The sequence below is a fragment of the Taeniopygia guttata genome, chromosome 3, assembly GCF_048771995.1.
Source record: "Taeniopygia guttata chromosome 3, bTaeGut7.mat, whole genome shotgun sequence".
In the NCBI taxonomy this organism is placed as follows: Eukaryota; Metazoa; Chordata; class Aves; order Passeriformes; family Estrildidae; genus Taeniopygia; species Taeniopygia guttata.
The window spans coordinates 40,993,721-41,021,405 of record NC_133027.1 but is presented as its reverse complement, the minus strand read 5'-3'; the positions used below and the strand labels follow the sequence as shown (position 1 = coordinate 41,021,405).

General features: G+C 36.3%; 1 protein-coding gene across 3 annotated transcripts in view; it reads left to right on the top strand.

The window, feature by feature from the left end:
• MMS22L (MMS22 like, DNA repair protein) overlaps positions 1 to 27,685 on the top strand; it is an 89,593-nt gene that overhangs the window by 13,242 nt on the left and 48,666 nt on the right. For all 3 annotated transcript variants that reach the window (XM_030267628.4, XM_032747244.3, XM_072926692.1), the window contains exons 9-14: positions 3,837 to 3,950; positions 5,721 to 5,900; positions 11,232 to 11,294; positions 16,443 to 16,562; positions 16,982 to 17,202; positions 19,598 to 20,107. In XM_030267628.4, the coding sequence (XP_030123488.4) occupies positions 3,837 to 3,950; positions 5,721 to 5,900; positions 11,232 to 11,294; positions 16,443 to 16,562; positions 16,982 to 17,202; positions 19,598 to 20,107 (1,208 nt within the window). The remainder of the gene's footprint in view (positions 1 to 3,836; positions 3,951 to 5,720; positions 5,901 to 11,231; positions 11,295 to 16,442; positions 16,563 to 16,981; positions 17,203 to 19,597; positions 20,108 to 27,685) is intronic.

Below are 27,685 nucleotides of genomic sequence, written 5' to 3'. Positions count from 1 at the left end.
TTCATAGATGACTTCTTAGAGCTTAGTTGTAAATGTTACGTATGGCTTTATATTTCCATGTTTTAAAGAGTGTTATTTGTTAGGAGCTCAAATTGTGTTATATTTATTCATGACCATCTGGCAGTTGAATGAGACAGTAATATTGAAATGCACTGTGTACAGAGCAGAAGTGAGTGCCACATTTTCTAAGTTCAGTGTTCCAGGTTTAATGCCAAACATGGCACAGTCTAAAAGGTTTAGATAAATGCACAAAAAAAAAGGTCTTTTCAAACTCTTTCAACAGGAACAAAGAGAGGATAACTCTAATCCTGGCAGTAACCTAACTGGACACTTAGAGATTGTCATATTAGGGTTTATTATTGCAGTGTGCCTATTTCCACTGCCTCGTCTTTCTGTTACACCTTTTCTGCCTTTGTCATGGGAAAACTTTTCCGTGTCTTCTCTTTTCCTTTTTCTTCCCTTCTATAGCTGCAGTATTTTTCTCACTTGTTTTGGGCACTCCAAAGCTAGAAAGTCATAATAGCTCCATATGGCAGCCAGTAAAAGAGCTGTGTAATCTTTGTGCCAATGTGAGACCTGTTTTAGATGGACATGTGTAAGCCATGAGCACAGGACTGAACTCTGAGAATAAGTAGCAGTGACCACTGTATAATTTATGTTTTCCTAGTACAAAAACATAAGAAATATGCTTTTTATCTTGTATCTAAATATTATCTAATATCTTCTATCTAAACATCTTCATGTTACTTTTGAGGATGGGGGGAATGGCTGTACCAGCCTTTGATAACTGCTCTTTTAAAAGACCTTCCTGTAGAAAACTGTTACCTTTTAAAATCGGTTTTGATCTATTAAATTATCAAAAAATACTGCAACCTTCTTCCCTGACAAAAAGCAAATAGGCGAGAATAATGTTTTGTAAAAGAAAATTGAAATAGTGTCTATCTGTTGAACACAGTGCTGCATGGTAGGCTTGGAAATGTCAGATGATAAAATGACAGATTCTACATACTTTCACAGAGCCACATTACAAAGAGAAGATTGTTTTGCCACTGCTTTTTCTTAAGCTTTCTCTAGGTGTGGGCCACACTGCTTGAATTAGTTCTATTTGAAATTAATTTCTGAAGTGAAGCTTGCACTTGATCTGGTGACTCCTATGGTATGCAACCTTTCTGTCATTCCATAATGGAAATAGCACCCCTCAAAATTGTTGAAAATGCCACTAATACCCATAGGTACTAGGTGGCACCATCAGCTCATGACTAAAACGTGTCCTTGGGCTTTTGGCTGAGAGCATTCTCGAGTGCAGCTCTTAACATTTGTGGATATCCTTGGAAAGATGGACATAAACTCTAGCGTTCTAGACTCTTATTTTCAGATTGTTTTCTTGAGCAGCTCTGATATCATGATGCTTGACTTGGATCATGTATTAAGTCCAGTGTGCTCTGAGACACATTTGGCAGAGAAGTATATATTCATGGATATCTTTGTTCTGTCTTTAGCCACACCTCTGGCACTAGAGCTGTATTGTCCCAACAGCATCACAATTTGGGGTTTTAAACATTCTTACCACTATACTGAAATGAGGATGTTGTGAGAAGAAATCCAGAGTATCTCTGAAGAAAGCAGTATCTTTGCTATCCTTAGTCTAAGCAGTATCTGTATGGTGTCTTGCTTTGATGCTGCTACTCAGGCTCTATCCTGAATGGATACACACATTTCCTGCAGGAGAGATCCTGCAATCTTGTAGAGTAGCACAGTAACAAATGTAAACAGTAGATGAAGAAACCTTGCTGCAACAGCTGGTAGACCACTTAGAAAGCATGAAACTCATTTCTAAGACAGTTTCTATGCCTAATACTACTATAAAAACTTCCAATTTTGCAGTTCATCTGTAATGAGTAGACTGCTCATATCCAATGGATCTGTTTTGCTATTTGGTGGTAAGTCATATCCAGTTATTTTTGAGGCACTTCAGTTTTGGAAAGTTAGTAGTTAAATAATGAATTTTTTCAAGAGACTTTAGTGGCCGTACTGTTTATTCTCAAGATAATATTTGCATAAAATTAGTTCAGGTTGTTGAGAAATTCCTGATTTGCAGATCTTTAACTAAAAGTGTGCAGAGAGAGAGAGAGGCATGTGAAATACTGTGAGTATATGTGGAAAGTGAATAAAGCATTATTTAAAATAGATCATGTCTACCATTACAATTTCATAGGATAAAGAGGATTCTTGAGAGAGAAAAAACAAGTTGTTTCACATTTATATGTGAATGTAAGTTCATATTTATAATAAAATTATGTAAACCTGATTTGGAGCTGTATGAAACTGTAGTTGTAAATATATTCTAAAGGTGTATGATAAATAAGAAGTTTACATCCTAATAGAATATTATGCAGATTTGAAATTATTGGTGATATACTTGTTCTAACTCTGAAAGTGTAGGTTTTTAGTCTTTCACTCCCACTTCTATAATGTCTCACAGCCACTGCTGTCACTGGTATTGAATATTTATATTTAATTTTTAATTTGCACTGTTAGGTTTCCAAATTCAAAAATTATTTTAAGTGCTAGTGCGATTTGAGAATAGCTGTGTGTGAATGGACCAGAAAAAAACATGTGGATATAAAAATTCAGGCTCCACCTCATCACATGTAGATGGATAGGAGTTAGTTGGCTAAACTAGTCACCCAAGGTACTTTTTATTGTCATGGAAGGATAACAACTGTTTTGCAGTGAGTTTGATTAATCTCTCTAGGTACCTATTCCCTTCTGTTTGCTTTAGAGAGGTGTAGTTTGATTATTCAAACTTGGATTACTTATTGTTTAGGGATAAAATTAGTATAAGCTGCTTTGTTTTCCCTCCTTTCTTCCTGCATTTCTGCCATTGTGTCCTTGCTTGAAGGTAAAAGGTGTTGAATTGAGCTGTTTAAGCAAAACTTTTCTCACAATTTTTGCTACCTCTGAATACTATTCAGTGGGTTCATGGTCTAAGGATAGAGTATGTGAAGTTTTATCTATAGCATGATTATTTCAAGTACAGGTCTGGTAGATGTTCAAATCATTAAAGCACACAGAGTTTTTTATGTATTTAGCACTTCCTTTTGCTGTTTTGTTTTGTTTCACAATTCAGAGAATGTAAAATTGAAAGATGAATCACAAAAAGACTATTTTGCATTTGAAATGCATCAGTCTGAGAGAATTTTGTTAAATATGGAATAGTAATCAAGTAATGTACATGACTTGAAATATGCTGTTTTCTGCATATTAAAAGAATGCCTTGCAGTAAATTTACCGAAAAGCAGATTTTGTGAAATGTTGTGGGAACATTAACATCCTCATCATGCCGACAACAACATATTTTACTAGCATTAGGCCTAGTCATTAAGGATTTTTCAGTTAAAAATAACAATAATAGCTGGTGAATAATTTGAAATATTTTTCTTCTCAAGAACATCAAGAAAATGTAATCAATCATTTTCTCTCTCTTTTCCTTACTATCAGACAATGAATTAGTATTTATTGTAACTTATTTTCATTTAGGACATGGAATGCCATTTTTATACAATTAAATAATGTCTGAGAGTGGATCAGAAGAAACTAGGAGGAAATAGCACAACCTATAATTTATGTAGAAATAGGAAAGTGTCTATGTTGTATGAGAGAAATATTTTGGATGTTAGTGAATTCACCTTTGAATGTGTAATTGTAACTATATTATTTACCTGAAAAAAAACCTTCAAACCAAACAGCCAAGACAAGAGGAAATACTGATATATAAAACAGCATTTCAAAAATGAGCACTTCTGTGAATAATTGTATTCTATATTCTCTTTCAGGTGCGACCTTCTGAGGCTCTTACCAGTAGCCATTATTCCTGTAACTGCATTAAAGAACTATGGATTCTACTTATTCAATTGCTGGACCACAGAAATAAAGGGTCTAATACAGAGGTAAAGGAACACTACTTTTACCTTTGCAGTACAGTCACCAAATGTTCCCATATGGCCATGAATGCACAGATCTGATGGTAGAACTGAACTTCCTATTTGCTCCAGGAGAACTGCATGCTAACTGTGATGCCTTGGGCCATTGTCTTGAGAGTGCATGAAATCCTGATTCTAGGTTTGCAGTGTACTGTTGGGTTATGACCTAGGGCATTGATAAGGAGCACTCCTAGTGCTAAAGAAAGCAAAGGAAGATACTGTGAAAGATCTTTTTATGGAAGAGCAAAACACAAAAAGCCATGTTTACATATCTAAAAAAAATTATTTATGGTTTCTGTGATATGTCATGCAATGAGTCATCTCCAGGCATTAGAAACATGAACAGTGATCCAGCTAGCTCGTGTTGCTGTCTTTGTTACCCATCTGTACGAGAACAACATAGTCTTGAATCTTGTAGTTGCTGACTTCTCTAGATGCCCTCTTATATTTTTATTGGAAATCAGCAAATCACTACCTGTTTTCCTTCTTTATACCAGTACAACCTTATATGCCTCTTCAGTTAGTTGTTGTTTGTTTTTTTTTTTTTTCCTGATGTATCCTACCTTCTGCCTTTTCTAGGCTGATGAGCCTTACTTCTTACAGTAATTCTTTTTTTCAGGTGCCATTCTTTACCTCTGGTCATCTTTGTCACCCTTCTCTGAACCTTTTTCCATATTACCACATCCTGTTTTGAATAACAGAGTGCCAGGATGACATTCAGTGTTCCAAGCATGGGTTAGGAGGCTATGTGGTTTTATACATTGCATAGTGATATCTTCTGTGTTGTTCTTTCTGTTTGCTGATACTTTCTAGCATTTCAATTTTTTTCTTTGACTGCTGTTTGGGATTGAACTGATGTTTCTCTGAATGAATACTAAGAAGTGACAAAACGCTTTAAAAGTTCTCAGAAATAATCTTAATAAGAACCAAAGTGGCCATCTGTGCCATGAGTACAGTTCACTTAGTACAGAATGAAGTATGTCAGAGTAGAGGGTTTGCTCTGATGGCTGTTTACTTGTTAAAAGGTGGACAGCACAAGTGAAACTGTTACTCTTAAGCATTTGCACTAGCAAGAGCACTTTTCAGGTAAGTTAGGATCAAGACCGAGCTAAGGTGCGTGAAATACACATGCAAGAAAATCCTAGAGAGCTTCCTTAAAACTAGGGAAGATAGGCACAGGCTACAAGGAGTAGTAATATTGTGATGTAGGCAAGGGTCTGAATCAATGAGAATTAATCAGTTTGTCAGTGCTGGAACAGACTGTGACAAAACAGGGAATTTGAAACTGCTGCCTTTCAGATTCTCTACCACCTACTGTATTCCTCTTGGTTAGGATAGTCTGCCACTAGAAGTTTTTAAAAAATGTTTTAACAATTCTTCATTAAAGAACTCTAACCTTTCTCTTGTCGAGTGTTGGGGCACCATCCTGTCTGTATGTCATCAGTCCATTAGCTTGTAGTTTTGCTTAGCTTGTAATTCTGCTGGATTCTTCCTGGTGACCCAGGTTTATCTTTACACTTTGATTTCTATTGACATTAGAGAGAGGCCTTTCCAAGGTAGCCTTGAGTTTTCTCTGGTAATACTCTCCACTGCTTTTTAATATTTTCTTTAAATGACTGTCATCTTGCTTCTTCTCTGTAAAAGCAAATTAATCAACAGGGCAGTGTTGCAGAGAAAATTGTTAACATAGGTTTTGTTATTGAACACTGTTCAAATTAACTTTTGTATTTTCTACAGTGTTTCTGGAGCTTGGTGAACACAACCCTGAAGAATATCTTTGAACAGCCAAGTACTTCTGAAAGTGTGTCTGGGTTTGAAACAGTTCAGTGTAAAGACCCATTGAGTTTTAGCTGGTGGGTGATGAGTCATCTGGCACTACTCTACCAGTTTGACCGTAATGGAAATCTGGATGAAAAGGTGGGTGTGCTTTTTTCTAAATACCTGAGAGTTATTATAATTGATTTTGATCTCTTTGGTTATTTTTGTTGACAGAAAACAATTAGTTTTGTAATGCAGGAATTTTCATACTCCTTAAAAGAAGGCATTTTTAGGTTGGAGGTGTTAAGATGTGCTTTGTACAAGTCATTCTAGTAGCCCCAGACATATTCATGTTACATACCACATATTCAGTTCAGTACTGTGTGAAGGAAACTTGAAATATCCCAACTAGTTAGTAAAACATACTTAATGGCATAGCATATGTTTTAAGATTGCCAGCCTGCAGCATAATGCTTCACTGGGTTTGTTGTTTTAGGAATTGAGCACATGAGTTTGTGGTTTATGAAGTACAAACCTCAAACACTGACTGTGTAATTATTAATGCCACTTATTTTTCTAAAGTGATAGCTCTGCTTTGGATAAATTTAAATCTGTCTTATTGCATTACATTTGCATCACAGCCATAACATCATAAGATTTAAATATATATATTTGTGTATACAGCTTCATTTTTATGTTGGTATACTACCAGTAGATACTATCTAATAATTTGAATTCAGGTTTCAGTTTAGGAAACTTGCACTTGCTGAGCAATTAATCCAATTTGAGATGTATAAAAGCTGACCATTTTTCTTAATTGGCTATAGAAGAATCTTGTTAGAACCCAGTGAGATGGATGAAGACCCAGAACTGAGGGGCCTGAGGTGTTTTTGGTGTAGTGTTTTGCTTGGGTTTTTCTCCCCAACAGTGTTTCAGTGTTTTTTGCACTATGGAGTCTCTGGTCATGCCATCTTCTGTCATTTGTCTTTCTGTTCTTTTATGCTCTTACTGTTATTCCTTTTTTCTGTTTGTTTTGGGTTTTTTGTTTTGTATTTTTAGGAGGGGGGTGTTGGTGGTCTCTTTGTTTGATTTTGGTTTTTTTTTAGTGCGTTAGCTTTTTTAACCTTTCAGCTGCATTGCCCATATTCCCTAATTTTCCAAGCATAAACTGTATGGCATCTTCCACAAACTGTGTTTAATTGCCCTTTTTTGTGAATTGTTTTTATTATTTTTAATTTAACAGTGTGTATTAAAACTGTTCTTTCTGTTAAAATTGGTACTGGATTTCCATTTCTGATTTAGGATGAAAGGTTAAAACCTGGAAATGTGTTTGTGAACTGCAAATCTGTAAGAAAGAAAGAATGATCATGTAGGTTGAGCAATTTTGATAACTTAAAATCCCTCTCTTTGTTTTTAGATCTTTAAAAGCATTAAATCTATAGAGAATGAAAGGAAAATGTTGAAATTCTGGGAATGCTTACAATCCTAAGTAAAATTAGACTTTCCAAACAAACTAAGAATTACTCAGATTTTCTAATCTGCAAATTTGTTAAAAGAATTTTAAATGTAGCAAAGGTATGCTAATTCTGTCCTTGAATACTTCATTGAAAAACTCATGGCCATGTCTGTTCTCTAGAGGATGCGGCCCATGTAGGATTCTTAGGCTTCTTCTGTTTGCCAGTTTACAAATCCTTTAGGAGGCCACGGCAGGCTGCTTGTTACCATGTGGCAAAGTGTAGCAATTTCTTGCACATTTATACCATGTAAAGTTGCCGACCAGATCCGATTGTTACACTGAAGGTTGTCTCAAGCTTCCCTTGGTTTTGCATGTTACTACTACCTGGTGGAGGAGAGACACGCAGTCCAGAGCGTGTTATAGAGGGACCTTGCAAGATAGAATTACTACACTTCTGCTTCTTAGCAGAATTTAGAAAGTGAGAAAAGGTTATTCCCAGGTGAAATACAGAAACCAGTATGAAGCACACATTTATACTGGCTTTCTTATATTTAATGCCCTAATCCAAATACAGTGATACTGATTACTTTTATCATTTGGGCTTTTTTCCTGTATCTCACTCTGATAGATACTCTGTATTTAGCTTCATGAGAGATTATTTTCTTGCCCCAGGCACTATATTATTTACATAAGCCAAAAAAAAGTAGAATGGAAAAAAGGATTCCTGTTTTTCTTATTTTAAAATAGGAATCTGAGACACAGTGGCAGGAAGTGACTTCCCCAAGATTAAATAATACTTTTCCCTTAGACTTCACCAGGGAGAAGAGAGTTTCCAAGTCTTGATTTGTAAATCATGAGATCATCCTGTGCATGCTTCTCTTGATGTTTCCAGTAGTCTTTATGTTCAAACTGTTAGCTTTGTTTTGCATTTCTGAGTTACTGTTTGTCCAGGGATCCCCGTTCTCGTACGAAAAATTCTTATCAGTAACATCAGGGCCTTCTCACTCACCACTGTATTATAATCTGTCATAGGTTGATGGTAACCATCCCTTAGGGTCCTATTCCCCTCTTTTAATTGCAATCTCAGAATATTTTTTAAACATTATAAGGTAAAACAGTCTGTGACATGAATTTGTGAAGTCCATAGAATTACATGAGGACTCTGTAGTCCTGTTTTGTTGATTGAACATAGGATGCAATGGCTTTATGACACATGCTTTCTTTTAATTAACTGTGATCAGAGGTGGGAGTGTGATGTGTCATATTGATGGTTATTCATGTGCTCTGTAGCAAAAATTGCCTCTAAGCCTATGTCATCTGTGGAAGATTTTCAATTTTTTAATGTGGTCTGCATAGCTGTAAGGTTGTTGAGAAAGCTTTTAAAATTCTAAATAGGTTTCAGTCTTGCTTCTTTTTATTTTTTGCCCCTTTAGCTCATAAATTGCAATTTCAAATATGCAATGATTGAATATATATTTCACATACATGAAACCACATTTTTAAACTAGAAAGTTTTGGACAGGTTTCTTAGAGACTGTTCTAAGGGATGTGTCTCTTTCCATATTCCCCTGTTCAGGTCCCACTTCACTCTTCTGAAAAGCAGGATTTGTATATTTAAAACTCAAATGGGACCGGATGAGAATTTGCTACTTCTGAACATTGCAGGGGTCAATTTTAATATCCTGTAGGCTAAGGTAATATAGGCAGAGTTACTTGGGGCTAAGAATTCCTGCCTTTGAATAGAATAATCTGAAATGACTATGTGGCAAGATATGCAAACATGGACTTCCAGCTAAGAAGTCTAATATGGCTTTTCCAGGTACTCAGCTATTAGTCCTTGCAAAAGTTTCTTCCTGCAAACTCAGCTCAAGTTTTTGGTTTTAGCAGCACTTCTATGCACTGTGAGGTCTCTGGGTTTTGTTAATTTCTAGGACTCTCTGGGGTGGAGGGAGGATATTTTAAGACACACAGTTTGGAGCTGAAGATGTAGGTTCTATGTATGTTTTGACAGGGATGGGTTGTAAACAATGATAAACAGGTGCTGTGCCATATTGCCAGTGCAGTAGGGAATACTGTTTGGATATAAATCTATTGGGATTTGAATGAAGCAAGTCTGTTAAAATGTAGATACAGTTGTAACTAAAAAGAGTGCAGCAGGTGGTTGGTGTCCTTCTTTCCCAACTTTGGACTGAACCTGGGTGCACTTTTGTAATCAATCCCAGCTGGTGTCAGGAGTTTGCCCTAGATTACTCCAAGATCTTGTAAGGCGATCTGCATACTGCAGATGAGCTGGAACTTTGGCAATAAACACCTGTTGTATAAAACATGTGTCTGTGGTCTGTGGTACTGCTAAAAACATGTTCTATGCAGGCTGATTCAAACACTCAAGTGCTCTCACAGACATTTAGCATAATTCTAATATTCACTTATTACTGCCAAAACTGGCCTTTTAGCAGTTCCTTAGCTTTCCTTGAAATCCAGCAGTAGGATGTTGCCTGTGTGTAGACATTCACATAACATCAAGCTCTAAAATACAGTCAGAAATCTAATTTACATAATGGCCAGCTCAGTCTTGAAATGCTGGTTGTTCACTTCCTGGGTTTACCTGTTGTTGAAGTGCTGCCTTTATTCCTTGACTATCTGTTGATGCAACGTCCTCTCCTGACACGATGCTAGCCCTGGTTTCATGATACAGAGCCTTTGGCATCAGTAATAGCTTAAATCCTGTTCACCACCCTAGGCATGATATGCCCTCTGCTGTTCTGGCACAATTTTTGGTGTCCTGTGATGTAAATCAGGCCCTATTCCCTTTTTCATTCTTTCTTCCTCTCCTTAAGCTCTGTGTTGATTCACTGTTCTGGCTCAGAGTCCCACAAACAGAAGTACCAGAACAACTGAGCAGTGGCATGCTATAGCTGTGAGTGCAGAAAGAGGAGTTCAGGATGAGGAAGAAGCAGTGGGAATTTCTTAACTGGGTCAAGTTCCTGAATCATGAAATCACAGCTTTAGTATAACTTTCTGTAGATCTCCTTTCATTTATATTTGTTCTATAAACAGTCTGTGGGCTGTGACTTGCTATCATTGTGTGTCTTTCAGTATTCTGTTTCTTGTGTTGCAAAAATATAGTCACCAAGTAGTCAAATAGCGTTGGATTAGTATTAGTGCATCTTTTAAAAGAATCAATTTGTAAAATTATCTTGGTGCTTTCTGGAGTTCTGTGTGAAACTGTCACCAACCCCCACTATTAACCAGTTTAATCAGTAGCAGAAGAGAATGGAACACAATGGTGTTGCTGCTGGAAAATTGTTATATTTCAATTACCAAAGCATAAAATGCTATTGTATCAGCTATTGTTCTAAGCTGATGTTTAAAGGATAGCTGTCTGCAGAATAATGTACAAGACTTAACAGCTATGGTAGTGGAGGGAACAATGATTGCAGGACAATGATGGAAGTACTATGTTCACACATCTACTTACCTACAGAGGCTATATATATAGTTGTATGTAGGAGATGATTGTTGAATCTCCTAGAAATGTAAGTATATTTGCCTTGTTTTTTTTTTCCTCCTGAGAACAGGGCCTTAGTTGCAAGGCCTTCTACCCTTTTCTTTACCACTTTGCATAAATAGATGGAAAAGAAATAAGCAAGAAAATATGAGATTATACCTTTTCTTCCTTCTTACCCCTTATAGCTTCCTTTTTACAGAACATTAAAGAAAGAAACTGTAAGGCATACTGCTTGGGCTAATAAAAAATGCCTGATTCTTTTTCATCTCCATTAAAAAAGAAGGTTGGAATTGCAAATGAATCACCTAAAGTGGTTCAAGTTGCATACGTCTTATTTTTATTAGTTTTCTGAGGGCTAATTTTTAGGACAGGTATAAATTGCATTCAAATAACAAAAGCTGGTTTTGGTGATGACTACTGTATTCCGTCATAAAATTAAATATTTTGTCTGCTTACATTTGTGTTATTACATAGTGCTTCCTGTAAGGGATACAAATGCTATTTCATGTTCATAATTATTTTTCAGAAACAGAAGGAATCCAATTGGAAATTTGTGGAGGAACTCCTTAAAAAATCCACTGATGCTCAAGTAAGTGTATAAAGGCAAGAATAATGAACAAGGGAAGTGTCAGGGATGCTTTCAGGAAAAGACAGTGCATGAAACAAAGTCCAACTAACAAGTATATTTTTGGAGTTGTCGTGTTTTTATCACTGGTAAATGAACAACCTTGACATAGCTAAACTATGACAGTGTACAGTTCCCTCCTTGTTAGCAGTTCCACTTGCTTTAAAGTGCTTGTGCTTGATACTAAATTGTCAGATAAAGAAAAAAGATAATTATCCTGGAAGGGTAGTATATGGTTTCTTAGACAAGATGTATTCAGAATAAGAACTGGATGCTTAGAAAATGTAAATCAGATACTGAATGTAAGGATATCAAGTTGAGGAGACATGATGAAGGAGATAGTCAGTTGCATTGAAAATTCAGCTATATCCTCATCACAGCGGGAAGGTGACTTGCCTTGCTGAGCAATTTGTCTTACAGGCTTGAATCAAACTCTTACTGATAAGGTTCTAGTTTCTGAGCACTCATTTCATACCTTATCATTTTTCTTTCTGCAGAACTGTTAATGCAATGCTTCATGGCCCAGAGGTCAGAATTGACCTCCTTTTAATATGCTTTTAAATATGCTGTTCATCAAGTTTTTAAAATAAGTTACATTGTAGCTCTGTAAATTTGTTCTGAAGTTGCATGGTACAAATCTCAAATGTTGTATCGCAATGCCTGTAAAAATATTGTCTTTATTTATGTATGTTTAAGACAAGAATAAACGTGTTTATTTTTTCATTTGGTATATGAAATTAAGAAAAATCATGCAAAGTTGTTGAAAGCAGAAGAGGAATCAGTTCTTTCAGTTTTTTAAAATTATTGTAACTGTGTTGCTCATGGAGTAGCAACAATCATAGTTAAAGCTGGAATACAGAACAATACTTGTTACAACTGTTTGACAAGAAAATACTTGTGGCTGAGAGCTAAAATGGTAGTGTGATTTTTCAGAGTTTTAATACTGTAAACATAAACTCTTAATGCTTGGCTACATAGTTGTAGTCTTTCAGCTTAAAAGATTAAGTCTTTTTGAATGATTATACAGTATATGACTGAAAATACAGACTGCGTATACATTAAAACCACAAGTGATGACATTACTGGATGCTTACCATTCTGTGAGAGAAATTGGAGAGATTTAGGTAAGATGCATAAAAACTGAGTAGCTTATTAGCCACCTTCCTGTTTGCATCTTCTGTATGGCAGCAACCTGAGACACACATTTGTAGTTAATGTTCTTTTCTTCAAAATAACGCCCTTTTCTTGTGGGTGTTTATTATTTTAAATAAAGATTACTTTGAAGCAGAACATACATAAAATACACAGTTTTTGATGCTTCTGTTAAAAAAGTATTGAACTGTAGACACTTTAGAAAGGCAGCTAAGTGGCCAAGTTCAGAAGACTTGCATATTGAGTCAGTCATGACACAGTAATATGAAGCAAATATGTGTTTTAATTCCCAAAGGCAACCAGTGTTGGAATTAAAACAAACCCTTATTTACCAAAGATGTGGTTGCAACTATTACCAACCATCTAAGGAGCCTCTAGTTTATTTCATTTTTTTATTTGTTCATTATTTTTTCTTGCATTATGGAGTTAGCTGCCCGAGGGAAGTGCTCCTTGGGGAACATTAATTTCTGTATGTGCATGCACGAGTGAATGGAGTACTTTAATAAAACACGCATCCTACTCCCTATCCCTGCACTGGAGCCTTCTTGACAGTGTCTAGGAAGGAGAATTCTTTTGCCAGTAGACATGTCAGTCTCCTCTGTTGATCTGTCAGCTTCAAGTGGCCACTCCTACCTTTTGTCTTTTTGCATCTCTTAAGTATTTTTGAGTCCAGAAAATGTAGTAATGAGAGCACAGTGAGATATCAAGAAGTCAGTATTGAAATGGAATGTTGAAAAATGGCAAAAAGCAAAACTGGTAATAGTACTCTTTGAATGAACAGCAGGACAGAATTTATGATACTGCCTATTAACACTTGGCATGACTTTGTTAGTTAATCCTATCTGAGCCATCCTTTTCAGAATATAGTCTGTTATCTACTAAAGATGCACAGCAATAGCTATGCAAAATAAATTATAAGAAACAGTAGTGAATTGTCCGTTTGCTAGAGAGGGCAGGAGTTGGTAGTTAAAAACTTCATTTTTAGGTATATGGCAACTTAAAAACTAACCATATTTAGTACTGTGTTCATCAACTTCAATCTTGTGCTTGTTACTCCCTAATGTCCCTATAGCTTGTAGGCTGTACATGCTCAGAAGAATGGCAATTTACACTGAATGAGGGGGAAAATGAAGAAGAAATCAAGTATGTATAGTTTTGTGTTCAAAAGCATCTGAAAAAGGTGCAGAACATACATTTGTAAGGTAAACTGATAATATCCTACCAATCACTGTTAGCTTTAACATCCTTAGGACAGCTAAGCATTGGGATACAGAAATGCCTAACCAGTGTTAAATCTGCAGCATTTTGGTAGTTTCAGTAATACTGTTGTGTTTAGTGGTCCACATGCAGGCAGTAGAGAGCCTAAGGCATGGTAATCCAGGTGCGTCCATCCAGAACATTGTGCTGCATGTCCAGGTGAAGGAGGGTGAGGGGTGCCCCAAATGCCCTGTTCCCAATGGGAACTTTTAAGATCCAGTCAGCCTGCTGCTGAGCAAGGAAAAGATGTGATAGTGCTGTTCATCCTACGGGATCAATAGTGATGGGAACAAAATGCACCCTGTGAGAAGATGAGCGACCATTGATACCTGGGCAAGTGTGGTGTGCTTCTGCCTTGGATATATCCTTCAGCTTCAAACAGTTGCCCAACAGCTGAGTCCTTCAGCCACAAGTTGCTCTCTTCTTAAACTCCAGATATATAAGAGTTGAAGAAAGTTGCTCATGTGAAAAAACTCCCAGTTCTATCACAAAAAAGGGGCATTTTTGGGGAAGCTAGTTGTATGAGATGTTTCCTACTTTGTCTGAATTTGGAATTCTTGTCCAAAAGAAGAAAAAAAGCTGGTTTACAATTCTTTTTGTACTACAAAATGAAAATTGTTGTAGTAGTAATATTATCATAACTGTATTTGTCTACCAGGCAACATCAAACTGACTAGATTTGTGGGTTGTCAGTATAAGAGGAATTTGTGTTTGTGAAGTTTTATTGTGAGAATCAAAAGCTTTTTAGTTTGCAAGAACTAATAGCAGTCTGTCTTATTATACTTCTCATTTTAGAAAATAAAGGCTTTGTGTTGTTTCATTTCTGCCTCAATTTTTTTATACTTTCACTGTATTTTTTGTTTAATTCTACTTTAAGAGAGATAGAGAAGTATTTCTTGGGTTTCTAGGAAAACTAATTTTGTTACTACTGTAGGAGGTCATAAGAGAAAAATGTTATGTTTAGATAGTACTATCATCTTGATAGTATCAGGTGTTCCTCCCTTTTGTAATAAATTAAAAGCTGACTGCCTCAAGAGTTCTGATAGTATTTCCAGCAGTGCAAGAGACCATTTTAAGCAAAAGAGCAATGAGAGAATCCATTAATCCCAGGGATATTTGAAGTCTGGATACTCTTTTATATTAAATTTGAGATAAAGCCTTCAGTGCTAGCTTGGTTTGGGAAACTCTTCTGAAACTATTGTTGTACAGATAAATAATGGTTCAAATTGAAGCTTCTCAGCTGCTATGTTTATTGTTGAATTAATTTAACTGAAGCAGTCAGTGTTTGGTGAATTAGATTCTAAACATAACCATAGATTCAAAATACAACTTCAAGACTAAGCATTCCCTTTCTGGGACTTTTTGAATGTGTGTTTTGGTTTTTTTGTTTCATTTTTGTTTGATTTTTTTTTTTAACCTTGTAACTGGGTAGATCCCTCTAGAGAAATAGCTATGCTCAGCTGTGGGTTTTTTGTTTTACATCAAGACTCTTTTATTTATTAAAAAAAGAACAGCTGTTCTGTCCCTTGTTTTTTGTGCAAGATTGGGGTTTTTTTTTTTTTGGGAAGTCTAATGAATTAATAGTTATGTCATATATTTAAAAAAATACTTGAGTATTACCTTTCATTTGTAGGCATTTTTATTACATTTTAATTACTATTCTGAATATTTTTAATGAGTCTTTACTGGAAAGTTACTTTCCTATTTCATTGGGTTTTGTATCTTACACATAATGTCTTGAATATATAATTTTCTATGACAACTGAAAATGTCTTTTCAATTTCAAGTTGTGTTAGGAATGTACCACTTTAGAAGCCATATGCCCTACATTAATTGTTCGTGAGAAGGGAAGGCAGACTTGGTAGGAGTTCTTGTAGGTGATTGTACAATTGTTTGCAGTGTTGTGATAAAGTGTAGCAAGTCAAGTTTTCCACATGAATGTATATCCAGGTAGAGATAAGTTAATGACTTAGACTCATTTGTGTGGCATTGAAAACAGGAAAAAAAAAAAAACACTCCAAGACATAGTAAGACATAAGAAGTAGCACTGTGAGCAAGCCATAGAATCATGGAATGTTTTGGTTTGGAAAGAACCTTAAAGATCATCTACTTCCCACACCCCTGCCATGAGGTAGAGGTGTTAGACTGACTCGCTCATGTAAAAGTCTACTCTTAAAACAACTGCACACAAGTTGGTCCATTAAGCCACTTTTGCAAGCAATGGAGGCAGTTAAGCCCTTACAGGAATTATCACCCTAAAGTAGGATGCCTAAAATAGGCTGGGTTAAACACATAATTTTAGTTCAGGGCATGGAGCTCTTAATATCCTACCTCCCATGAAAGTTCTGTTTTGTTGTTACCAAAAGCTGGATGAGAATAATTCCACTTTCATTATCACACAAGTACTACCTGAATGCTTCACTGTGTTCATATTGTTTGGTATTTCCTATTTTCTTTCCTATGAACGTTTTCCGAAGTCTTTTCCAACCTAAATGATTCTGTGATTCTGGGATGAACCAGCATTGGCTGGTTTGCCAGGTGCAATTGTCAGCTTTTTTCTTCGAGTTCATTGCTTGTATTAGAAGATGCATTTACTCAACAGTATATAATTTTAAATATTTTTTATATTAGGAAATTACTTTGAATAGTCTGGTAGTACTGGTTTTATGTATCCTACAATTAATTTTTTACTTCGTTTTCAAGACTGGTGTGTTGGAGGAACACTTACGAATGCATCTTCAGTGCTGTTTGACTTTGTGTAGTTTCTGGGATTTGAACCTATCTATTGTCACCATACTCTGGGATTATTACAGCAAGAATCTGGTAAGTAGATGAATATATAAAAATGCAGAATTGCTTGTAGACAGTCCTTGATTTTTGCCGATTAATTTTGATTTTCCTGTAGCCAAGCTTGATTGCTATACTTGTGTAAAACTACCTAATCAATGGCAGTATCCTTAAATTTGCTATGTTTGTGTAATCATGTTTAAATTTGTTATGGTCCATTACATTATGAAATTATAGAATATGATAATACATTTTAAGTCCTATTTTTCATCAGGACTACTCAGTTTAAGATCTTGTAAAAATACTTTGCACACAATGTTACAATGCATTTTTATTGTTTTAGCTGTGGTAGGAACAAATCCTTTTGTTCCTGTGAAGGAGTGCATCTTACTGCCTTTGTAATATTGGCATTTATTGTTATTTATAATATCTTCTGTTTTCATCTATTCTTTTAGAACAGCTGCTTTACTGTTCCTTGGCTTGGTCTGAAGGATCTGGCAAATGTTAGTAAGACTTCTTTGTCAATGCTTGAGTTGGCGAAACGCTGCTGCTGTGAACAGCAGGTCCCTTCTCTGTACAACTCCAGCAACAGTTACTTCATTTTCCTCAGCATTTTGGCACGGATTATGAAAGAAGAAAACAATGGTGTGCATCCTTGGAAACAGATTAAAGGACGGTATGGATGCTATTTAGTTTGTCTCATTTTGTAACAAGTGTAGTGGGTTAGAGGCCCTCCCAGCCACATGTGAGGCAGAGGGCACTCTGCTCATGACAAAGTAAAGGGCATGAGGGATCCAGGGTGACTGATAATTTGAAGAAAGCAGTTGTTCCCTGAAGTTCCTGTTGCCAGCTGAGGCTGTAATTGGGTCCAAGAATCACCTTGGCATCCATAGAGTGGGATGATTTACCTCGTCCCACTGGCCAGGAATTTGGTAGACTGGCAGCCAGTACAGTGGTACCACCCAGTTGCCAGATAGATAATGTAATTAAAGCACAGAAATTGCATTTGAGCTGCACGTAAGCCATGTGTTGTTCAGGAACATGCAGACTGACACTTCCTAGACCTGCATTTTCATTTAAATATATTATTTCTTTTCAGTGGTTTTCAAAATTTTTCATAATATTTTTGTGAGGATTTTAATATTTTACTTAATCTTGGAACATAATAATTAAGTAGTCAGTCATGATATAAAAAACCATAAAATATATATGCTCTAAATGAAAGCCTTGATGTTTTAGATGCATACTAATCCATAAGGCTTTTCTTCTAGTAATGAGATAGCAGTTGTAATGATTAGAACAGACTTGTTGATTTTTTTTCATTAGATAGAGAAAACAGAAATACTTCTGGTTTAGGCTTCTAAGTTTTTAAAAAATATTTTATTGACTATTAGTATAATAAATTAAAACTTTATTAAGCATTAGTAAGATCTTCATGTACACAAGTAATAAACATTAAAAATGCCCATGTGTATACACACCTTACAAAGTTGTGGTGTTTTTCTTCCAGAAAAGAAGGTTTATCTTGGCTATCAGAAAAGAACAGTATGCCTAATGTGTATATACACTTCAGAAGTTGTTAGAGTCACTAGAGTTTGGCTTTATGAATCACTGCAACTATGTAGAAACAAATATGTTGTTGGATTCTGTATCAGTGTTTTGCTTTTTAAAAAAAAATCAATGAGCCTACTCTGTTCTTTCTGAAATAAAATTATACTTACATTTTTGTGCTCTTATAGCTTGTTACTTTCCCTAATTTAAGAGGGGGAGTAATAACATACAACACACAGTGCATCAGTCTGCTGAACCACTTTTCTTCATTTCCACCTTGAAAAAATCAATTACATAAGTAGCAAAATTTAACAGCCTGCAGCTATGATTTTGGGATGAACTCTGTTTTCAGCAGCTAACCAAGCATTAATTGATGCATGAAAAACATAAATGCCTGTCAGTAGTAATTTACTACTAAACAACATTAATTGGATTTGCTGTAATTTTTGGTGGCTAGATTTGATAACCTCAACACCACTTCCAACTATTTTCCAGGTGACAGAATAGGAAAACAGCACTTATGGATGTTTAACTACCATAGGTGGAACTTATTTTAAATTAAATGTGAAGGATATACCCAAAGTTTTTAACACAAAAATCAAAAAGTTATGCCATTTTCATATTACTCTTCTGTTGTAGGAATGGTGATTTTTAAATACAAGTTTAAAGGTCCCATCCAAGCAAAGTTCCCAGAAAAGATGTCTTTGTATAAGCTTTTTCCTTTTTGTCAACCACTTTAAAGTTTCAAAGTCACAGTGCTTATCACCATCAGCTTATCACCAGCAGCTTGAGCATTTTCCTGCAAGCAATGCAGATAAAGTTTCCTAACATATTCCTACCTAGAGAGAGGTTTCTCTTCCAAATGCCTCAGTTCTTCTGTTTTGTTTCAAATCTGTCCATACCATAGGTGAGCAGTACAAGTTGATACAGGCTGTGGAGAAAAGGAATTTTCCAACAGAAATCTTTCTTTTACTACAATGATGGTTTGGTTGATGAGACTTTGATCACTGCAGCTACAGCACTGTAACATAATAGCACCAGTAGCTGGTTTCCATGTAGAAATTAAGTTTCCAGGGAAGAAGTTGGTGTACAGGAATGATTTGCTGCTGCAAAGAGATGTCACTTGACAGCTCCCTTTCCTAGGAGCCCTCGTAGGCTAAACTTGATTGATTTGAAGGCACAGTATGGAGGACATCCATCACGGACAGAGTAGACAGTCTGCTCATAACATTGTGCTCAGCTTGGTACTAGAGGTTAGATAAAGGGGAAGGGTTAGGCTGCATCTCCAATTGGAAACAATGTGTGCTTTAAATCAAAAGCAGACTGAAAGACCATGTTTGTTCCAATAGCCATAAGAGAAATTAGAAGGAGTATTTAAACTTGAAGGGTTACACAGGAAGTGGATAACCATGAACTAAAAGCACGAAAATACAGTTTTAGTCAATTGAGAAGATAAAAAATAACATACTTTAAGAAACTTTTTCCTGTTTTTTGTTTGTTTGTTTGTTTTTCTAATGTAGAATTTATTCCAAGTTCCATCGGAAAAGAATGCAGGAGCTGACAGAAGTGGGGCTGCAGAACTTTTTTAGCCTGTTCCTCATGCTGGCAATTGTTGTGGAGACAGAAGATATAGTGAGTCGGGTGTTGGATCTTTTGGATTTCCTGACTCCATCCTCCATCACCACAGCTCGGAGAGCTCTCATCTGGAGAGGTCATTTTGCTTTCCTTTTAATTTATGTTGAGAAGAACATGGACATTAGTGCCCTAGCTGAGAAAATCTCAAATGCTTTCCGTGAGAAGGCAAAGGAGTTTTTAGTAACCAAAAATGACTACACACAGAGACAAAATCTCTGGACTCTGCTATCAACCTACATTGATGGGGCCCAGGAAGTGTTTGAGACCAGCAGCTACTTGAGCCTTTCTGAGGAAAAGTTGCTAAATGATGGCTTTACTATGCTGCTGCCTGCATGTCGAGGAGCTGAGCTGAGCATGGTCCTGAATTTTCTTCAAGTAGTTCTAGCCAGACTTCGGTAAGTTATTTACTGAACTTGTGGATTTAGACTAACATTTTGTTTTTAGGATTAAACTGTAGGTCCTATTAATTTTTTTACCAAAATTGAGTAAATGGAAAGAGAACTCTCTGAAGGGCTGTGAATGATATGTTAAATTTCAAAATCCACCAATACTTCAGTGCATATAGAATCTTTGAAATGCTTCCTTACTATTTCAGGAGATTAGGTTTGACATCATGATGTTTTGTTATTAATCAGTGTCTCTTTAGAAAGCTTCTATTTCAGACTATCATCTTTTCTTTGGTACAGGAAATTTGGGAATTATTGTCTGTGTTAATTAATTGGGGGGGTGTTGTTCTTTTGTTTTTGTTTCTTCATTGAATGTGTTCATTTTTCCAACTTTTCATTCTCTCTTTTTTCTCTTTTATTAAGGTTGCATTCAAATATTACAGTTAGGGAGATTTAAATACTTGTCTGGGGTTCGATACGAAAGAAGGAAATAATATTTTACCACTTTCAAGCAGTTTTCCTTTGATGTACTCGTTCATTTTTCAACATCTACAGTGCCCTTCCATAAGCATATTTTTTTGTCTACTGATGCCTTTGAGAAGCAGTCCTCCAGTTTGAAGCCCAAACTGCTTTTTTTTTTTTTTTTCCATAACATATTAAGAGACAGCTATTGATCTGCCATTACTTCAAATGTGCAAGACTGAAATATGTGTAAAGAACTGTGGAAGAGTGTATAATAAGAATAGTGAGGCCCATATGCAAGATCTCTCTTTAACTAGGTTCTTTGTTATTGTCTACTAGTTTGACTGCAGCTGTCAATAGCTTATAGATCCAAAGACAACTGTTTTTCAGGCAGTCTTTTGAAAAAAGATGAAGCACAAAACTAAGTTTAGTTGATTTATTATTTATTATTTCAGTTCAACTGAATGCATTTCCTGGAATAAATTGGAGACTTCAAAAATACTTTGACATTTTCGCTATTAGCTAATACACAGCATTTGTTGTGTTGTTTTTAAAGATGAAATAGGGAGAAATTTTCCGACTGGTGAAAAAATTGCCTATTTTACAACTTGGCATTATTTTTAAGCTTTCCAGGACTGGGGCTTATGTGGCCCTCTAGTAACACAGAGAAGAGGGCATGGAAGTTCAGTCTAGACTTCTCAGGTCATCACATACAAGGTACAGGACAGTATTAGTACCTTCCTTACAAAAAGTACTTCTGCTGAAGTATTTGAATTACCAACCTTCTCAAATAGTAATTGGTATGAGCCTTGCTTTTAATAATTATTTCAGTTTCTGTATTTATACATTTGGTTACTGCTACCAGCCTGTTTATCCCATCTACAGAGGAAGTAAATTTCTTAACACTTATGAAAGACTTTGATCTTCCGATTGTATGGAACAGGAAAATGTTAGTGATTTTCCTGCTTTGTTTTCACTGAAAACAGTCAGTCCTCTATTGCCATACAAATAAAACAACACTAAACCAATTTTTTTATTTCAGAAGATATTGATGACTTGGTGCTAACCAGATGCTAGGATGTTACTGAATTGACCAGACTGATTATGCCTGGTCTGTTTTCAAACTCAGAAAAGGTTAAATGCTTGTTTTTAAAATCCAGGCTGTTACAAGATAGTAGGTCTTTCATAAATGTAATTTTTCTGTACACTGCACTCTTAATAATTTTGTAACAGTACAACAGGGAATTTACAGGTAGGAAGTGAGATCACTGATTAAAGAGATAAGCAGCTCCCTCTAGGCTGTTAGGAAATAATAACTTCATGTGTTACTTTCTGCTAACCCCAGGTGATGGCTCACAGGAGCATTCTTTATTGCTGATTAAGTAACATTATGAAAATACTGACTTGGTTGTGTTAACTAAGTGCCTCAATATTTAAAGCTAAAAATGTCAAATAGTTTTAGCAGTCCCCTTTAACATATCTTGTTGGATTGCTGGAATCTCATTCCAGGTTTCCCAGTTGTTTTTATTTGAGGATACTGTAAAAATTCTAGTCTTTTATTGTCAGAGTGAGGTGTAGCCAAAAGCTCTTCTTTAATTATAGCTATTCATGCTGCTGTGGTTAAGAGTCTGTCAGCCTTTCCATTATAAACCTTTATTTTCAAGTGTTTGTAACATAGCAGTAAGAACTTGCTCTGGGCTAAAACTTGGCATACAAGGATCTGAAAGTGTGCTTGTTTTCTTTCTTTCTTTTTTTTTTTAAGACATCTGAAAAGAGACCCCCACCTTCACTATATTCACACCACAGAGTTTTAAAATAACCCTTTCCAGCTTTTTCTTGTATTTTTCTTGTCTTCTAGGAAAGTACTGGTAGCTTTTGATTGTTGTATTTACCTATGGTTAGACTATTTTAAATAAGGTTTCTTAAACCACTTTTTTATTGATTGTTATAATTTTGATTATTTTGGGATCCATATATTTAAATAGAACTATGTCTTGGCAGGAGAACTCATTTTTATTGGTTTTTGATACATGGTGAGTGGGTAATTGGAATCAAATGCTACTTGCTGGCACTTGCAAGTATTTGATCTTCATAGTAAGATTCACTGTGAAGTGTAAGATTGTGTTTTAATACTGTCTCCTTTTAAAAAGCATGTAAAATAAACAGTAAATAATCAAGAAACTCCCCTAAATCAAAACGTGAAGTGCTTCCTTCCTCTGTTTACGTATTCTGCTTCTAGCTCAGACTTAAGTTTTTTCATTTTTTTTCTGTTTTTAAACAATGGTTTAAAATACTTATTTTGTTTTGGTTTTATTTTCTTTTTTTTTTTACTGAAAGGTAAATGCAGGATGTTTACCCATGTGTGCCTTCATTTGCTCCAAATCTCTAGCACTATCTGTCATCTGATAGTGCCTCATGGCACAAAAAGAAGCCTTAGGTTAATAAAAATACAGACATTAAATAGATTTGACAGAACTTGCTGTAAAAATGGATACAAGGCTCAGAGAAATTTGCTGTAGGTGCTGGCACTGCAATATGTTATACTTAAAAGAAGTGTTTGAAACATGCTAAAATGTCTTGTATTGTAATGGCGTCTTGCTTTGACATGAGCTTTCTCTTATTATTGTCATCCTGGCATTTGGGTTTTGTTGAGTGTTAGCACAGAGTTAGAGGACTATAAAATGTGAGTAGATATCCTGCTGTGCTCCAAACATCTTTGCCTAGTTTCAGGGAGACTTGGTACTAATTCCTGTAGGAGAAATGAGAAGTACCACTAACCTAATACCATAATAAATGGTAATTTTGCTTTGAAAACTGTTCTCGTGCATATGTGCCTATTTATACTTTTTTGCTAATTTTTGAAAATTTCAATGTGAACATTTTATAATCTCTTACAGCAATATTGACCAAGTAAGCTGTCTCTAGTAGAAAGTTACATTAATAATTGGGACACGGGTAACAGGAGAACTGAATGTTTCTATCTGTTTGTGTTTAGCCTTGAGGTTGTGAGAGAAACCACAATAGGAATGGATAATCCAGTATATCTTTGCCATGGAAATGTACAGGGATTTGTAATTTTTTTTTAGTTTTACTTGCCATCAAAACAGCCTGTGGGAAGCTTTTTTGAGACCAACAGAAGCATCTCTCCCCCTCTCTGTTACTGTGTAAGTCAGTAGATAAGCTCAGGAGGAGAATAGAAATGTCCACCCTCCTTCTTTTCTTCTCCCTCAGGGGTTATAGTATTAGTCTTTGTAAAATCTTTTCTCTGATGTTGAGCTTCTGAAAACTGTATTCAGAAGAGTTTGGAAGATCATGAGTCTTTGCTTTACCCATCCCATCCTGATATTTAGAGCTACCAGCTGTGATGTCCTGATAAGCACAGGAGGCAGCTCTGTGACCGAGCCACTGAACTGAGAGTCAGAAGATGTTAGTTTAGCTCTAAGATCTCCCACACTTAATGAATGACCACTAAAAGTTGCTGTGAACTTTGTTCACCTGTGGAAAAAAAGGAAATAAATCCTTCCTTTTTCACTTTGCAACAAACATCCTAGGCTTGGGGCCAAGCATGCCTTGCTATGCTAACTTGACCTATCTTTTAAAGTATTTTTACTGGTTTTTTTTGACGTTCAGGTAATCCATTAACAAAGCTGGTGTTTAAATGAGTGTAATAAAAATCTTATCTCTGAATGCTCTAATGCATGAGAAGCAAACATAGATTTAGAATATAGCAGCATTTTGAGAGGTTTCTTATGTCTAAATCCTTTAAAATAATCTGTTACCACCTTCTGAGCAAATAGTGTGTGTTCTTAGGTATAGTTATTGCCTTTAAGGTGTGGTTCTGGTAATTAACACTGAATTTTCTTTTCTTCTTACTTTGTGGGATTTGAGGTCTTTTTTTAGGTTTTTATTGGAGACTAAATAACGTTTTACAAATTTGTCCCTTGTATTCTGACCTTCAAAGTTGACTAGCTAAAGCTAATGTGTGTTTTGATTGTTTCTCCTCTGCTCTTAGAGTATTACTGTGTAAAGAAATTAAATGAAACATCAGCATGCACTTGAAATGTGTCCCTAAATACTTTGCATATAGAAAGTTCCTGTGTATGTCTGTCACTGATTCAGGTTTGCAAGAATTTTCACCTCCCCTTCTCAGTGCCCATTTTCTTGAATCAGTAGGTAGGCATGTGAAAGTTGAACAATTGATTAACATTAATTTCACGTTGATGTTTAGGATGTAATAGAGAGCATCTGCCATAGAAGGAGGGCAACAAGGCTGGAAGGCTTGTCCTATGAGGAGTGATTGAGGTTTTAGGGCTTGTCTGGTTTGAAGAAAAGGAGGCTGAGGCATGACCCCATTGCTCTCTACAGATTCCTGAGAAGGGGATGTGGAGAGGGAAGTGCTGAGCTCTTCTTCTTGGCCTCCACTAACAGGATGTGTGGCAATGGTTTAGAGCTGCACTAAGGGATGACTTAGACTGGACATTAGGAAGCATTTCATTTCTTAGAGAATGCTTGGGCACTGGAATAAACTTTCTAGAGAAGTGGTTATTACCCTAAGCCTGTTTAGGAGGCAATTGGACAACATCGTTAATAATTTACTTTAGCTCTTGATCATCTCTGAATTACTTAGGCAGTTGGACTAGATGGTCATTCTGCATCCCTTCTATTCTATTAGAATATTCTCTTCTAGTAGAGTACTCTATTCTACTCTTCTATTCTAGAATCACTTTGGAGCAAACTGAAATATTAAAAGCTATCATAAAACCTTCCAGTTGTTGATGCCCAAAAAAAAAATCAGTCTTGGTAGATACCCAAAGCTAAAGAAACTCACTCAAGTCTAGTACTCAGACATGAATCATGAAGATACATAGTTCAATCCCCTGTGCTACAGATGGAAACACTTTTTGTGTTCCATTGTATCCATTTTATCTTCCAAAAATTAATCCACATAAGCTTTCTGTAGCCTACCTGACAACAGTACAAGACTTCTGTTGTGAAAGAGTAAATCCATGAAAAAAAAGAGTAAAACCATATCCAGGTGTACTGAGAGCCTGCTGCTTGGGACCCTGCAGTTGTTTAGAGAAATATGTGCTCCCTGAAGGACATAAAGCACAGATTTGTTTTCTGATGGAAGTGTCTCACTTCTGAAACTATTTTCCCTAAATTAACTTTCATCTTGGTTTTCCTTTTATTCTTCACATGAGGTGTGAAAATGGCTTTTCATATGGAGTGGGTTTTTTTTTTGTTGTGGATGTTAAACAAAAGAAATATTTTTGCCAATAAAATCATTATATGCAAGTAGCCTTCTAATCTCTTAATTTTGATTGTTTCTTCGTTACCTTACAAGATCTATATTTCTTCTCTCTTTAGGATATCTCATGTCAGATTTAAGGCTTATTTAAAATGAACAGAAAGCTGAAGCAATTTTCTTTATTCCATTTCAGTCTCCTAAGGCCTATTTCCCCCTGGTGAGCTCATAGCAACAGGGGGGTTTAAGGGAATTCAGCTTTCTGCAAATTAATGTCTCACATCATGAAAATTCAGGACCTTTTTTTTTTTTTCCTATGTCTTGAAAAAGTAATACAGTGAGTGCGAGTATTATTTCTTGCCAGCGGGTGGAAGATGAATGATTTTGTCACAGTTTTACTGCTTGATGAGCAGTGTCCTGAGGGTCAGGCTTAAGTCTGTGTCACTATGCTGCTCATTACTCTTGAGCTAAATAAGGGCTGATTGGATCTAAATTGCCTAGCACATGGGCCGCAGATGAGCTCAGTGAGTAGGGGATGACCTGCTATTCAGGCTGGGAGTAACCCCGGTGTGCAAATGCTGCATTAGAACACCGTGGGAGAATGAGAGGCTACCGACCGCTGCCAGCAAAAGAAATCGAAATGTAAAAACTCTTTGATGCTGCAGTGTTAGAATTTGAAATGTAGGAAGTGACAGGTTGATGGTACTTATCAGCTTTGGCTGGATTAGAGAACAGTGTCATCTTGCTTATATAATGACAGAAGAATGAAGCCCGCTCCCAAGTACTTTGCGGCGCGGGGCTGCTGCTGGCAGAGCCAATGCTGCCTCCTACTGACAGCCCGCGCTGTGGAGGATGGAGCAGCCGCGGGCCCGGCCTGCCCCGGCGCCCAGCTCTGCCCGGGGCTCCCAGGCTCTCGCCAGAGAACCAGAAATTTGGCTGATTAAATAGCAACCGTACACTTCAGGACAACGGCAAGCCCCTGTCTTGGATGTGTCAAAAAATGTTTAGACGAGTCAATTATGTGCACTGAACCAGATGCATCCGGCTCTCCTTCACCCAGAATATTTCCCTTTGTGGTCTCCTCTCCGTTGCTAGCCCCTGGGATGGGAGTTGATATCTCTGGAGAAGAGAATTAATTTGTGCCTATGTATTTTAAAGAAAGTTGACCTTTAAAGTGGAAGAAAAAATCTGAAAGAACTCCAAGGAGATTCCTTTTGCTAACCAAACAGATAAACGTACTTGTCTTAATGGAGGAAAATGCAAAGCAAGGAAAGCACCTGCTGGATGCTGGGCACAACACAGATTGAAGTACTTTGTGCGGTTTTGAAAGATTCGGTTCAGTGGTTCAGTAGAACAAGCTTTTGGGGTTTTTTCCCCCCACCATCACTCATACTTCAGAAACTGGGTAATAGCTACAGTGATGAGAAAATGGTCACCTTCATTTTTTCCAAATTTGTTTCAGATTCTGTTACTGACAGCTATAACCTACCAGAATAAACTCTTGTGACTAACTTCTGGGACTGTCTAATCAGCAAAAACAATTTAGTGTGTTTTCTTGAAAGCAATGACCAAGTGAAGAGAAGGGATGAATCTCAATACATTGTGTTTTCTGTTTACTCTTTAGTGTTTTTCTGGGTATATGCTGTTCGATTCTTCATCCCCTATGATGCTTTTGCTCTATGATTGAATTTCTTCTTGGACATAAACAACTTCTAACGTAGTCATTCCTGGGTATCCTAAACAAAAACAAAAACAAACAAACAAAAAAAAAAGGCAGAAAAAAGAAAAGAGCAGCCTTAAAAGAACAAACATTTTTTCTGTAAAATGGTGTGACTCTGGGAATGAAAGAGAAAATTTTCACAAAAATCATCGGTAGTGTA